This window comes from Microtus pennsylvanicus, chromosome 1, assembly GCF_037038515.1.
Source record: "Microtus pennsylvanicus isolate mMicPen1 chromosome 1, mMicPen1.hap1, whole genome shotgun sequence".
Taxonomy (NCBI): Eukaryota; Metazoa; Chordata; class Mammalia; order Rodentia; family Cricetidae; genus Microtus; species Microtus pennsylvanicus.
This window is the reverse complement of record NC_134579.1, coordinates 112,728,259-112,742,901: the sequence shown is the minus strand read 5'-3', so window position 1 is coordinate 112,742,901 and position 14,643 is coordinate 112,728,259. Positions and strand designations below refer to the sequence as shown.

The window sequence follows — 14,643 nt, the reverse complement described above, 5'->3', positions numbered from 1 at the left end:
GAATAGAGGATGTGGCTAATTGATTTGGGACTACAGGAAGCTCCTTGGAGGAAACAGTGGACGGCTTCCTTAGGGAGCTGGAGAGATGGCTGCTGTGGGGGTACCCACTCAGGCAGAGAGAGCCCCAGGAACACTTCACCTCAGAGAGGGTTTTTCCTTGCAGACACACTTGTGAACAGTGGACCTGCCTCCAGAAATGTGAGCGTTGAAGAGCATTACGTTTTCAGATGGCAAAATAATTCCATCAGCGGACTAGACATCACAGTCATCAGGGCGGAGATCAGTGCCCACCAGAAAGGTAACGCTGGTGAGAGGCTGGAGAGCCTTGAGTGGGAGTGTTTTATTTTCCGATGGTTTCTGTAACTGTGACTCTTCCAGTGGAACCAGACTTGTTTATCATGTGTGTTTATCACTGAATCAAGGAGTCAGTATTTTTTTTTTTTTACCCCAAGACAGGGTTTTTCTGTGTAGCCCTGAGTGTCCTGGAATTAGCTCTGTAGACCAGACTGGCCTTGAACAAACAGAGAGCCGCCCTGCCTCTGCCTCCTGAGTGCTGGGATTAAAAGAGTGTGCCACCACCGCCTGCCAGGCGTCAGGACGTCAGACTTAATTTTGCTCTGGGTGTGGTGGCTCACACATGTGATGCTAGAGCTCAGGAGGCTGAGACAGTGAGACAGTGAGTTCAAAATACATACAGTGAAGCCCTGTCTCAAAGGAACAAAAAAAGTGATTTTTAAAGTAAATGGTACCTAGGCTAGGGAGATGGCTCAGCACTGGCTGCTTTTCCAGAGGACCTGGGGTTCAGTTCCCAGCACCCACATGGCAGCTCACAGATCAGTGTACCCCAGATACTCCACAGACATCTGCAGTGGCTTGCACGTCTACACACATGTACATATAATTAAAAATAAAGTTTTCCTGAGCAGGGGTGGCACACGCCTTTAATCTCAGCACTTGGAAAGCAGAGGCAGGCAGATCTTTGTGAATTCATGGCCAACTTGGTCTATAAAGTTTGTTCTAGAACAGTAGTACTGTTACACAGAGCAACCCTGTCCCAATACCCCTCCGAAAAGATTTAAATAAAAAAAAAATAAAATAAATAGTATCCCTGGGCTGGCAAGATGGCTTTGCTGGGAGGGTGCTTGTGACAAGCCTGACAGCCCTAGCTTGTGTCCCCAGAACTGACTCCTGTAGTTGTCCTCAGACCCCCACATGTGTGCCAATGCTTGTGCACCCACACACCCACACACATACATGCACACCATTACACCCAGATCACGGAGGTCTCCCCCCCCCCCCGCACCCCAAGCCAACTAGACCAAACCTGTATGTAAAAGCAAAGAGCCTTTATTCTTACACAAGTTTGCAAACTTGGACTCTCTGTGTGTTCAATGTATTGGAGTGATCGGAGAGCCCCAAGCTCAGCTGGAGTTGGGGTTTTATAGTAGCAATAGAAAAGGTGGGGATGAGGGATTTGTAAGGTTCAGGACCCCTGACTGGCTGACATTTGTCTAGGGGTGTCCTGGTGAAAAATGGTGGGTGTGTGCTGGCAGGTGACCCTATCTACAATGGTTGGAATGTTAGAAGTTTCCTTTGAAAATGTCCTGGGTGGTGCTGGCTTATGGCTTTTCCTGGAACCTGGTTGCTGCCTGCTATGGCAGCTGTGCGGCCTGGGTGCCATGTATGGCCAGGCTGCCCTGGGCCCCACATCGCCTGGGCCCTATTATGTGTGGCTTGGCTGCCCTGCCCCCACAATAAAACATAATTTTAAAAAGTTTTATTTATTTATTTGTCTATATATTTATTATGTATGCAGTATCTGCCTGCATGTACACCTGCATGTCAGAAGAGGGCACTATATCTCATTATAGATGGTTATGAGCCACCATCTGGTTGCTGGGAATTGAACTCGGGATTCTCTGGAAGAACAGTCAGTGCTCTTAACCTCTGAGCCATCTCTCCAGCCCAAAACGTAATTTTAAAAGAAGAGAAAAAATGATATGAGCTTGGCTAGCGTATGCCTTTAATCCCAGCACTCGGGAGGCAGAGGCTGGCAGGAATCTTCTGTATAGACCAGGTTGGCTTTAGCCTCCTGAGTGCTGAGACCAAATGTGTGTAATAACATACTTGATTTGTTTCTGTTTTGGTCTTAGTTTTTGTTTTGTTTTGCTTTTTAAGATGATAGCCTGGACTGGCCTCCACCTCAAAGCCATCCTCCTGCCTCAGCCTCCTGAATGCTGGAATTACGGCGTGTGTCGCCATGCCTGGCGCATGGGCATTGCTTTCTTTTCCCAGTGAAATGGTACACATTATGTCTCCAGTTTCTTTCATCTCTAGGAACAATGGCCCAAAGATTCACAGTGAAGTTTTTAAGCCATGACAGTGGTGATAAGAAGGAATCTTCTGGAAACCCAGGTAGGACGACTGATGTGCTGGTCTGCACATGCCCTAGGGCTCTCCTGGGCTGTGACGTGGTTCTCAGGAGCTACCGAGTTGTGTTCGTCTCCATGGCCGTTTTATCCTGTGACAGTCCACTTTCTCTGACGGCAACTCAATATTGTAATATACAATGTTACTTTAAATGCAAATTTTATTCTCTTTAGGTGTTTTATTTTTGTATTTTGTGGGGTTCTTTAGTTCCTGTTTTTTGTTTTGTTTTGTTTTGTTTTCTATAGGACTTCTCAATGTAGCCCTGGCTGTCCTGGAATTCTCTCTGTAAACTCAGAGATTAGCCTGCCTCTGTCTCCCAGTGCTGGGATTAAAGGCATGCACCACCACCACTGGCTAGTGTATGTGTGTGTGTGTGTGTGTGTGTGTCTGTGTCTGTGTGTGTTTAATGATTTATTTTTATTTCATGTGCATTGGTGTTTTGCCTGCATGTATGTCTGTTGGATCCCCTGGAACTGGAGTTACAGACAGTTGTGAGCTGCCATGTGGGTGCTGGGAATTGAACCTGGGTCCTCTGGAAGAGTAGTCAGTGCTCTTAACCACTGAGCCACCTCTCCAGTCTCTTTTTTAAAAATTATTTTTACTTTTGTTTGTGTTTGTGTTCACTTGCATGTGAGTTCACTCACACGTGCCTCTCGTGTGCAGGCACCCATGTAGGCCAGACTCCCTGGGTCTGGAGTTTCAGTCAGTTGTGAGTTGCCCAGCACGTGTGTTGGGACCTAACCTGGGGTCTTCTGGAAGAGCAACAAGTGCCATCTCCCTAGATCCCAGGAGGGCTTTTTTTTTGTATTTGTGTGTAGCCAAGACTGGCCTTGAACTCTGGATCTAATGTCCTCCCTCAACCTTCCAAGTAGCTAGGATTATAGGCACTATACCACCACCTGGTGCCTTTTAAAAGATGTTTATTGTGTATACAGTGTTCTGCCTGCAGGCCAGAAGAGGGCACCAGATCTCATTACAGATGGTTGTGAGCCACCATGTGGTTGCTGGGATTGAACTCAGGACCCTTGGTAAAGCAGCCAGTGCTCTTGACCTCTGAACCATCTCTCCAGCCCACCTTTGTCCTTTTGAAAGAAAGCTGATACTTGTTGGGCCTCGGTCCTCTGAGTATGGCAGCCATTGCCACCTTAGAGTGGTTGTGACCGTATCTACAGAAATCCCAGTGAGGTCAGGCCTGCTTCCCTCCCAGCTGCTTGGGAGATACTGGTGCATAGGGGGTGAAAGGCTGAGGGGTCCCCCATCCATGCAGCAGGAGATATTGGTGCATAGGGGGTGAAAGGCTGAGGGGTCCCCCATCCATGCAGCAGGAGATATTGGTGCATAGGGGGTGAAAGGCTGAGGGGTGCTGCATCCATGCAGCAGGAGATATTGGTGCATAGGGGGTGAAAGGCTGAGGGGTGCTGCATCCATGCAGCAGGAGATATTGGTGCATAGGGGGTGAAAGGCTGAGGGGTGCTGCATCCATGCAGCAGGAGATATTGGTGCATAGGGGGTGGAAGGCTGAGGGGTGCTGCATCCATGCAGCAGGAGATACTGGCGCATAGGGGGTGGAAGGCTGAGGGGTGCCCCATCCATGCAGCAGGAGATATTGGTGCATAGGGGGTGAAAGGCTGAGGGGTGCTGCATCCATGCAGCAGGAGATATTGGTGCATAGGGGGTGAAAGGCTGAGGGGTGCTGCATCCATGCAGCAGGAGATATTGGTGCATAGGGGGTGAAAGGCTGAGGGGTGCTGCATCCATGCAGCAGGAGATATTGGTGCATAGGGGGTGGAAGGCTGAGGGGTGCTGCATCCATGCAGCAGGAGATACTGGCGCATAGGGGGTGGAAGGCTGAGGGGTGCCCCATCCATGCAGCAGGAGATACTGGCGCATAGTGGGTGGAAGGCTGAGGGGTGCCCCATCCATGCAGCAGGAGATACTGGTGCATGGGGGGTGAAAGGCTGAGGGGTGCCCCATCCATGCAGCAGGAGATACTGGCGCATAGGGGGTGGAAGGCTAACTGAGGGGTGCTCCATCCATGCGGCAGGACATCACCACCCATGCTGGTGGGGTTCTCAGCGCTGTCACTGTCTTAAGGTCACCCACACTCCTGTGAGTTAGCACACCGAAGCCGTGGGCTCATGCCCTTCAATCCCAGTTCATTCACATGTAGTCAGGGCAAGGCCCACACCGGCTTGCTGTGCACCTGCTCATCTCCTGCCCTTTCGGCCTCCTTGGTGCCTGGTGTGCACCTGTGACGTGGTAACCTATGTGGAGCTGGTAATATTTTAGATATGCTGGGATAAGTAAAGTACATCAGGACATCAGGGAGGCTGGTGTTCAGGAGTGGTGGGAAGTAAGGTCAGAGTAGCCGTGGGCTGTGACCGTGACTGGACCCAGATTTGTGGGACGGGCACTAAATCACGCGGGGATGGAGAGGGAAGTGGGAACACGCACTGAGTTGGCCATTGCTGTGGGGTTCTCCTGAGGAATGCTGGTGCTGCACATGTTGGCTAGGAATGTGGCACAGCCTTCAATTTCAGAGCTTCCTCCCTCCATAGCTTGAGAACGGGGTTGCACATGGGTGCTGTCAGGCCTGACTAAAAATGAATAAGTCAAAAAAATCGAAACAGGAAGTAGAAATCACCATCCTCTTGCCTCAGCCTTTCAAGTGTTGGGGTCACCTGCTGCTGTGTGGGCACAGGGGTGGCGTTTACAAAGCTCTGCCTCCACCTCCAAGGCTTCCCTGTCTGTCCTGCTGTCTGATGTAAGAGAAGATGCCAGCTCTCTCTGCCTTGTTTGCTGTTCTAGGTTACCAGCTTGGCAAGCCGGTCCGCGCCCTGCATACCGATGGGATGAATGTCACTGCGTTGCACCTCTGGCAGCCAGGTGATGTGCTTTGCCATGGCGATTTGCCCCTGGCAAACAGGAGCTAGAAAATCTGCTGCTCTTTTGGCCTGTGGCGTCGGGGGGGGGGGCGCTACTTTTTGTGTCTCTGTGGCTTCCTGCCCCCACCCCCAAGGTTGTCTAGAGTGTTGTACCTATGTGCTGGGTATTTGAAGAGCGGTTCAGGCGTGACCGGGCTCTCTGTGGCCAGCATGCTGCTCCTCGGAATGGTGGGCACCCAGTGCTGCGGTAGGATATGCCCACACCTGTCAGAAGCAGCGATGTCCCACTACCAAGGAGTCACTGAACTTGGTCCAGGAATTCTCACAGAGAATAGTGTCTTTGTTTGGCTTTGAAAGGATCAGAAGGATTAGAATAGCAGTTCTCAACCTTCCTAATACTGTGACCCTTTAATACAGTTCCTTATGTCATGGTGACCTCCAAGCACAAAATTCTTTTCTTTCTTTTTTTTTTCACAGTCCATAAAGGCTCTTTATTTATGTTTTACATCTCTAGAAAAAGAATCATGTGGTTGCTGGGAATTGAACTCAGAACCTTTAGAAGAGCAGGCAATGCTCTTAACCACTGAGCCATCTCTCCAGCCCCTACAAAATTATTTTCTTTGCTATTTTAGAGCTGTAATTTTGCTTCTGTTATGAATCGTAAAGTAAGCATCTGATATGAGATCCCCAAAGGGCTTATGACCCACAGGTTGAAAACGACCAGATCAGAGTAACGAAATGACCCAGTTTGCAGAAACGGAAACATTTTGTTTTACTTTCCATTACTGGTTTTGTATTGTTTAGCCAGCTGTGCTGGACATTCCTGCTATCCCAGCACTTTAAGATGTGGAGGCAGGAGGACCAGGAGGTCAAGGTCATCCTCAGCTTCATCATCAGCCCAAGGCCAGACTGGGCTGTGTGAGACCCTGTCTCAGAAAAGATGAAAATTAACACTTTTTGTTTGTTTGATTGAAAAGGGTCGTTTTATGTTGTTCAGGCTGGCCTTGAACCGCCATGCTCCTGCCTCCACCTCCTGAGTACCGCTGAGAGGGCTTTCAGGAAACACCTGGAAGTAAATCTTTGTCTATTAGCAGAACAGTGAGAACTCATCTTTCTGTTGCAGCTGGAAGGGGCTTGTGCACATCAGCCGCTCTCAGACCCATTTTATTTGGAGAGAATGTACTTGCCGGCTGCCTTTTGGAGGTTGGGATTAATGAGAACTGTACGCAGCTCCGGTGAGTCTCATATTGGTTGGTTTATGTGAAGTGGGGTCTCATAACCAAGGATGGCCTTGAACTCTTGATCCTACTGTCTCCACCTCCCCAGGACTGGCTCAGCGAGTTTCATTCATTAATTTTCCTGCATTTTGAGTGGTTTCCTTAAAATTAATTTATCATGTGAATGTTAAAGACAGAAGCGTGCACGCGCGCGTACACACACACACACACACACACACACGCAGAGAGAACTTGCACATCAACACAGGCAAGCAGACCTGGGGATGAGAACCATTCATGCTTAAACAAGGCTTCTGGTGTGGGAACCTTCTCTGAAAACTGGATGAAGGGCCAGAGCCATCTGTAGTTTAGTGAACTGCATGATTAGTGTTTGGAAAATGTTTGTGCACATGTGTGTATTTAACATTGTCCATGAAATTATTGCGTGTGTGAGATGGGTATGAGCACAGGTGCATGCATGTGTATGTCTTGTGTGTGTGCGTAGGTTGGGGAGCACCTTTCTCCAGCACAGATTCTAGGTGTGGAACACAGGTCATCAGGGTTGGTGGCACTTGCTTTTACCCCTGAGCCATATTGCTAATCCTGACTTTTTTCATGGTGGTAAAATTCCTATGATGTTATTAACCTTCGTGAAGCACCGATTGAGCCACGCACAGTTGCTCAGCCATCGTTGCTCTCAAGAGGCTGAGGCAGGGTTGTTGTTAGGGGTATCTTGGGCTGCATATAACACCCGGTCTCAACATAGAATCAAACAAAGAGGGTCTGTCTGTCGCAATGGTTCAGCAGGTAAAGGCATTTGCTGCTAAGGGACCTGAATTCAAGACCAGGACCTGTGGTGGAAGAAAACTGACTCCCTTAAGTTGTCTGACCCCCAAATATGTCACGGCACATGCATGCACATGTACACAAATGTTTAAAAGACTAAAGTCAAGCAAAAAAGTTGAATATCTACAGGCCTTTCATGATCATATGAAAGGGTCTATCTTGTTCTAAAATATTTTCATCACCAAAAATGGAAATCTGTCTGTATAAATAGTTACCCCCCCCCATCTTCTCCCCAAAGCCTCAGGTACCACGCACCCTGCTTTCTGCCTCTGTGCTTTGTCTGTTGGGTGTTCAAATGGAATCAGACCCACCCTGCTGTTCTTCCATGTCACAGCATGTACTGGAACTCCCTCCATTCCTATGGTGACCTGTAGACTGACTGTCTTTGTGTGTCTGTACATACCACACCTTGTTCATCCCCCTGGGTTGTTGGACATCTGCGTCTTCCACTCTTTGGCTGCGTTCATGGCTGCGAACAGGCCTGTACTAGTTTTTCTTTGAATTGCCTACTGTTCTTTTTTCTTTTTGGTTTCTCAAGACAGGGTTTCTTTATGTAGCTCTGGCTGTCCTGGAACTACCTTTGTAGACCAGGCTGGCCTCGAACTCACAAAGATATGCCTGTTGCTGCTTCCCAAATGCTGGGTCAAAGGTGTGCACCACCACCTGGTAGGCACTTCCTGTTCTTTTAGTCTGTGCCAGGTCGTCTGGTAAAGCCGTCTGCAGTGCCTGGTTTTTCTACAGTGGTGGCGTCTTTTGCCACTCGCACAGCGGAGCAGGACAGCCCCAGTGTTCCCACATCTTCCCCGCACTCACTGTTTTCCTTGTTTCTGATTACATATGCTTCCCATGTGGAGGTCAGAGGACAACTCTTGGGGCCCAGTGCTCTCTCTGGCCACGCTGTAGGGTCTAAGAATCCAGCTCAGGTCTTTAGGCCTGCTACACGCTCCTCCACCCACTGAGCCACCTCACTGGCCCCTCCCCTCCCAGCATGGTCTCCACTTTAAGATTTATTTGTTTTTATGGTTTAAAAGTTTGTATGGTTTGTATGCCTATGCACCATGTGCAGGCAGTGCCTGCAGTGACCAGTTGAGGCTGCCAGATGCCCTGGAACTGGGGGTACGGATGGTTGTGAGCTACCAAGTAGGTGCTGAGAATTGAACCTGGGGCTTCTAGAAGAGCAGCAAGTATTCTTTCTTTTTTATTTCTTTGTTCCTTTCTTTCTTTCTTTTCCTTCCTTCCTTCCTTTTTTTTTTTTTGAGATTGGGTTCTCTGTGTAGCCCTGACTATCCTAGAACCTGATCTGTAGACCAGGGTGACCTCGAACTCAGGGATCCACCTGCCTCTGCCTCCTGAGCGCTGGGATTAAAAGCGGGTGCCATCACTGTCCAGTTTGAGCAACAAATGTTCTTAATTGCTGAGCCATCTCTCCAGTTTACACCCACACCTGTATATACCCTGTTTATACCCTGCATATACCCCGTTTTTATTTATTATTGTTATTATTATTATTGGTTTTTCAATACAGGGCTTCTTTAGCTTTGGCGCCTGTCCTAGAACTTGCTCTGTAGACCAGGCTGGCCTTGAACTCACAGAGATCCGCCTGCCTCTGCCTCCTGAGCGCTGGGATTAAAGGTGTGAGCCACCACTGCCTGGCTGCACTGTGTTTTTAATGTTAGTCCCTCCAGCAGATTTTCATCTGGGCTCCCAACAAAGACAAAGTTCCAGTCTTGGGAAGGGCTTGAGGACAAGCCCCGCTGGTCACCGGCTGAGAAGTGTCGTCTTCTTCTCATGCAGGGAGAACGTCCTCCAGAGGCTGGATTTGCTGATACAAGCAACTCACGTCGCGAGGAGAGGCAACTCGGATTACAGCGATCTGAGTGATGGCTGGCTGGAGATCATACGTGAGTCTTAGTGGCCACGCACGGGGGATTATGGCTATTGAGCCTGTGGTTGCCAGCTGTGGCCCAAGAACCTGGCGTATTTGACTAGGACTCTCTGCTGCAGGCAGGAAGCTTTTCACAGCTGTCTCATGGCTTTCCCAGGTAGCCCCTGCGGACTTCCTCTTGCCATGAAGGGCTTGAAGATCTTTAGGGCACGTCAGTTTGCACTGCTGCTTTGAGCTCCCAAAAATATTGGCACCGAGAGCTAACTTGGTAGTGTATAGAAGTCACTTTGTTACTGAGTTTGAAAATGTGGTGCTGAGTGAAGGAAGCCCAGACACAGACCTCCCAGATGTGTAAAAATCCCATTTGTGGGTGCTAGGAAACGGTTAGGTACTGCTGTGATCTGGAGAGTTCTGTGCAGGCTGATCTGAAAGGGAACCAGGCTGAGATGTGTGCAGGGCCCTGGGTCTGAGCCCCAGCAACCACTTCTTCCCAGATCCAAAACCAGTCCGAAAAATCACTCACCTCTGAGCTGTTCACTTTGAAGGGAACTGGGCAGAGACTGGGGTGTGGCTCTAAGGACAGGTGCTGGTCTAGCTTGGTGGTGTTATTACAGTGCCTCCAGCCAGGAACAGGAGGAACCAAAGATGCTAGGATGAGTTCTAAATATCCTTTTTTATGTGACTTCTGAGAGGGTGGTGACTATTTAAGATAATTTTGTGACTTTACTGCGGTCCCTCGTGTTCCTCTCAGAATACTCTGTGGCTTTTGGGGACAAGCTTAGACTCTGAATCTCTCATCTCTTTCTCTCTCTCTCTGGTTTTCAAGACAGGGTTTCTATAACAATCCTGACTGTCCTGGAACTAGCTTTGTAGACCAGGCTGGCCTTGAACTTAGAGATCTACCTGTCTCTGCTTCCTGAATGTTGGGATTAAAGACTTGCACCATCATTGCCTGGCCTTTTTCTCTTTTTTAAGAAAATATTTTATTTATGTGACTATGTGTCTCTGTGGAAGATTATGCCATACAAGTTCTGGTGTCCTTGGAGGCAGGAGAGGGCATCAGATCCCCTGGAGTTGAAGTTATAGGTGGTTGTGAGCTGGGAACTGACCCTGGGTCCTCCACAAGAGCAGCCAGTGCTCCTAAATGCTGAGACATCTCTGCAGCTCCAGACACTGAATCTTTATGTTTAGTTTTATTATGTGGGCTGGGACCTCATTCATCTCGCAGGGAAGCATTTAGCCGCCACTCAGGTGAGTAGTACCTGCTTCTGCCTGGTGGACATGAGGTCACATAGTTATGGGGTGACAACATTAGAGCTTGCTAGAGGACTGGGAGCCAGACCATGTCACCTTCCATTCCTTAGTGTGTCATGTGTGACACTATAGGACAGCTGCTTTTAACAGGTATCTTGACATTCCTGCAGGTGTTGACGTCCCTGAGACAGGTGCTGACCTGCCCCTGAGCAGCGCAAATGGCATCTGCCCAGAAGTTCCTGCCCAGCTCACCATCCGCATCCTCATTGCTGAAGCTGGTTCTGTGGAAGGGGTGGCTCAGCACGAGATCCTCGGCGTGGAGACGAGGTGTGTGTGGTCTCCTCCTGGCGCTGCCAAAGTCAAGAGCAGGACAAAGACTAGGGATGCTAGGCGGGAATCTGCACACTTGTAAATGGGGATTGTTAGGGATCTGGCTGTGTGGGTGGAAGGCGCCAATACTGTGTTTGAGACTGAAGCTGCTCTCAGGATTGTTGGAAGGCTCTGAGAGCTGCTGCTGCAGAGTCCAGAGGGCTAGGGCTAGCAAGGGGCCGTGCAGTGCTGTATGTACAACTCTGTGAGCCTGGGTGGCGCGCTGGCAGCAGAATGTGGCCATTGGTTGGAGGCTTTGCCATGTGTGGCTTTAGACAGTTTGATATGTAGTTGCCTCATCTGAGAAACGATGACAGCCGAGTGTTGAGTTTCTCCCTCAGGTGACAGGTTCCACCTAACAGAAAGTGATGCGTGCCGCTCAGTTGGGAAGAGTCCGCATGCTGCAAGCTCAGAGAGGGTCTCTTCCCTTTTACCTCCAGCTCCCCTTGCCCTGGGACTGCCTTCATTCGCAGGGACGTCCTCCTCAGTCCTGCAGGGTCAGCACCAGCTCAGTCTTGCCTGGGCTTACTAAAGAGAGGCCACCTTGTCAAGAGACATCCGGGTAGACTTACATTTGTCCAGCTGGGTCATGTGTGCCTGTCGGAGCCATTTGCCATGGCCAGGACTATCAGTAGCCCTGGCAGGCAGGCTCTGGATTCAGGCTGCTGTCTTTTGATCTACTGAACAGAGAGTGGGGAGTGATGTGCCCCACCCCTAAGGCTGTTCTGGTAACTGGAGAAGGGATGCCTAGTCCCCATCAGAGCTAGAGCTACTTCAGAGTGTTGGGGTGCAGCCAGTGGGCTCTCTTCCTAGGCAAGGCTTCACCATTGAGCTTCTCCTCAGCCCCACAGTACTGTTTCAAGGATTCTTCGCCATAACATGTAAAAAGTGCCTTAGTTCTGTGCTGCGGGCATGGAATGCCCTCGATAAATGACCAGCTGCCAATAGACTGTGGGAGACAAGCAATCTTTGCTAAGAGAACCTGGTGACGGGTACAGGAACCTGCAGAGTCTCTCTTTGTGTCTAGACTTGAATTCCCTGGGGTCCTGAGTCAGGCTTCTGATGAATGGTGGCCACTCTGCCTTACAGTCTCCCCGTTCTAGGGTCTCCACGGTGACCTGGCAGTACCAGTGTGGGCTCACCTGTGAGGACACGGCTGCTCTTCTCCCTCTCAGCGCTTCCGTTCAGTTCATTAAAATCCCTGCGCAGATGCCCCGCCCTCCAACGAGGTGAGCCAATGGCTGACAGGCTAGCAGGTTCCTTCCTGCCTCTCATTGGTTCTCCCCAAACCTTCTCATGTGTTTTTATAGATTCCAGATCAACTTCACAGAGTATGACTGTACCCGGAATGAGTTGTGTTGGCCTCAACTTCTGTACCCTCTGACCCAATATTACCAAGGTAGGGAAGGCAGGTTCCGCTTGTTGTCAGAATGTCATGCCAATTGAAACTGCTGAGTCGATGTGTATTTGTCGTGGGCAAACCGCACAGACAGACTTAAAAGAAGAAACTGTGCCACAGCTGATGTTTTATCAGCTATTAATGCTTATCACTAATAATCACTAAATAGTTACCTTCAAAGTCAAGATAGGATACAGCTCAGTTGTTGTGGGGATGGGGTAGAGCCCCTGCGAGTGTCATGGCAGGCAGGGAAACAAACCTCAAAGAGATGAAAATGAAAACTCAGTTCAGCCCGGTTGGATCAAACGCTGGGTTCTGGTCCAGTAAACGCAGTACGATTTGGAGAAAGTTTCCTGTGTAATACAATTCCCAGTTCACAAGGAGGCGTAAGTACACTGCAACTCAACTCAAAGTCCATGTCCTTTCTTCCAAGATAGGAAGAGCCTGCTTCCTATTCTAGCTGAAGGGCCTAGGGAAGGACCTGGTGTGTCTGGGTCATACAGACAGTATATTGCACTACTATCTGCCTCTGTCCTGGTTGGGGGAGCTCGGGGGAGCCCTTGGCTATATAGATAATATAAGGGTCATTTAGACTATCAGCCACCTCTGGTCCTGGTTGGGGGAGCTTGATATGGTCTCTGGCCCTACAATAATATAGATCATAATGTAGACCACCAGGCTGTTCATCAACCCTTTCCTCTGAGAGGACAATCCTGCTTAACATTCCTGCTTTCCCTGGTGGTCTGTGGGTGCAAGGACTTTTGTGATCCCAAAAAGTTGTCTTTTGCTGTCTTCCAGGGGAGCCCCGTTCCCAGTGTGTCGCCAAAGGCCTAATGCTTCTGTCGCTCCTCCTGTCGGCCACACTCATCAGCCATCCTTGGATGAGACTGTACAGAGACTGGTGCTCGGCTCCCATCCCCCGCTGACTTGGCTCGAGGACTCAGAGCGCGCACTCAGTGGCTCCCTGTAGGCCTGCGTGCCTCTCTGAAACCGTTTGTTTGAGATAGAGTCTCACTATGTAGCCCAGGCTGGCCTCTAAGTACACTGGGATCTTCCTGCCTCTGCCTCCAGAGTGCTGGGACTGAAGGTGTGCACCACTGTGCCTAGCCTCCCTGAAACATTTTAATAAACAAAGTATCTATTTTTATAGAAATTCTTGGTGTGGTAAGTGAATTTAAGTCAATTATCCAGATATTCAGAGTTGCACAGAGTGATCATTCTTGCTGCCGGCTGGCTTCAGGGGAGCTGCTAGTGTCCCTGAATGTCAGAGACCTAAGCCTAGCATGAATTCCTAATCACAGGAGTTTTGGTTTTGACCATACTTAATGCAAGCATATAAGAATTAAGAAAGGATTGATTGATTACTGCTTCATATTCCAAAGAAAAGGTTTGAAAATGCTTAAAAGACTTTTAAAATTAAATTAGATGATGATGATGATGATGATGATGATGATGATGATGGAGCAAGTCTGTGTTTGAGTGAGCGTAGGTGCGGGTACATGGGAGACAACCATTGGGGCGGGTGGCATTGTGTAGGCATTGCCTCTAACCATGAGCCATCTCAGCATCGCTATAGTCTTAAAGTGTACATTACTCATTGTGTAGAACCAGGCCAGCCTAGAACACAGAGATGCGCTTGTCTCTGCTGCCCGAGTGCTGAGATTAAGGGCACGCGCCACAATGTCTCAGCCAGTTTTCTTAAGCAGGCCAGGACCACCTATCCAAGGGCAGTACTGCCCATAATGGGCTGGGCCCTCCTACATCAATCAGCAATCAAGATAATTCACCATAGACACAGCTTACAGGGCAATCAGATCTGTGTCACCCTTCAGTTGAGATTCCCGCTTCTCAAGTGACATCATGTCATGTTGGCAGTAAAAACTGGTATAGGGACATTTGAGCTGAAACCTAAAGGAGTCAGCTTTAGTGAGGTCCAGTGGGCCAGTATTTTAAACTGAGGGATTCCAGAGTTCCAGAGACCAGGAAACAGGAGTGTGGCTGAGTGAAAGGACCCAGGACTAGGGTGAGGGGTTCAGTTTGTCTTTGGAATACAACAAGAGAAGCCACGTCAGATTGTATGCTATTGCAGAAGTCACATGACCACTGTGTAGAGGCTGCCCATGTGGCCAGTGGGATTGCAGAGGCCACACAGTGCACCACATAGGGTGCCATGGATCATACACGTTCCAGGCTGACAAACCCACTGTGACAAGGCCAACCGGTGGTGGCTGACTGCAAGCGAGCAGGTGTCCTGGGAGTCAAGAGAGAGTTCTCAGACTAGCTCAGCATGATGACTGCAGCCTCTGTCTCCACTAAGAGCCAAAGGGTGTTTGCTTGGAACGGTAAAGTGGCACAGAG

The 14,643-nt window shown here is 49.4% G+C and overlaps 1 protein-coding gene across 2 annotated transcripts in view; it reads left to right on the top strand.

Annotated features, from left to right (window-relative positions):
• The window catches only part of Tctn2 (tectonic family member 2), a 31,369-nt gene extending 17,931 nt beyond the window's left edge, over positions 1-13,438 (top strand). Inside the window, exons 10-18 of one of the 2 annotated variants that reach the window (XM_075978721.1) lie at positions 164-298; positions 2,338-2,415; positions 5,239-5,316; positions 6,439-6,550; positions 9,173-9,279; positions 10,688-10,844; positions 11,990-12,115; positions 12,197-12,285; positions 13,084-13,438. In XM_075978721.1, the coding sequence (XP_075834836.1) occupies positions 164-298; positions 2,338-2,415; positions 5,239-5,316; positions 6,439-6,550; positions 9,173-9,279; positions 10,688-10,844; positions 11,990-12,115; positions 12,197-12,285; positions 13,084-13,211 (1,010 nt within the window). In that variant the 3' untranslated portion in view covers positions 13,212-13,438. Of the gene's footprint in view, positions 1-163; positions 299-2,337; positions 2,416-5,238; positions 5,317-6,432; positions 6,551-9,172; positions 9,280-10,687; positions 10,845-11,989; positions 12,116-12,196; positions 12,286-13,083 lie in introns of both variants that reach the window. The other variant, XM_075978715.1, reaches the window with a different exon arrangement.
• Positions 13,439-14,643: the final 1,205 nt, after the last annotated feature.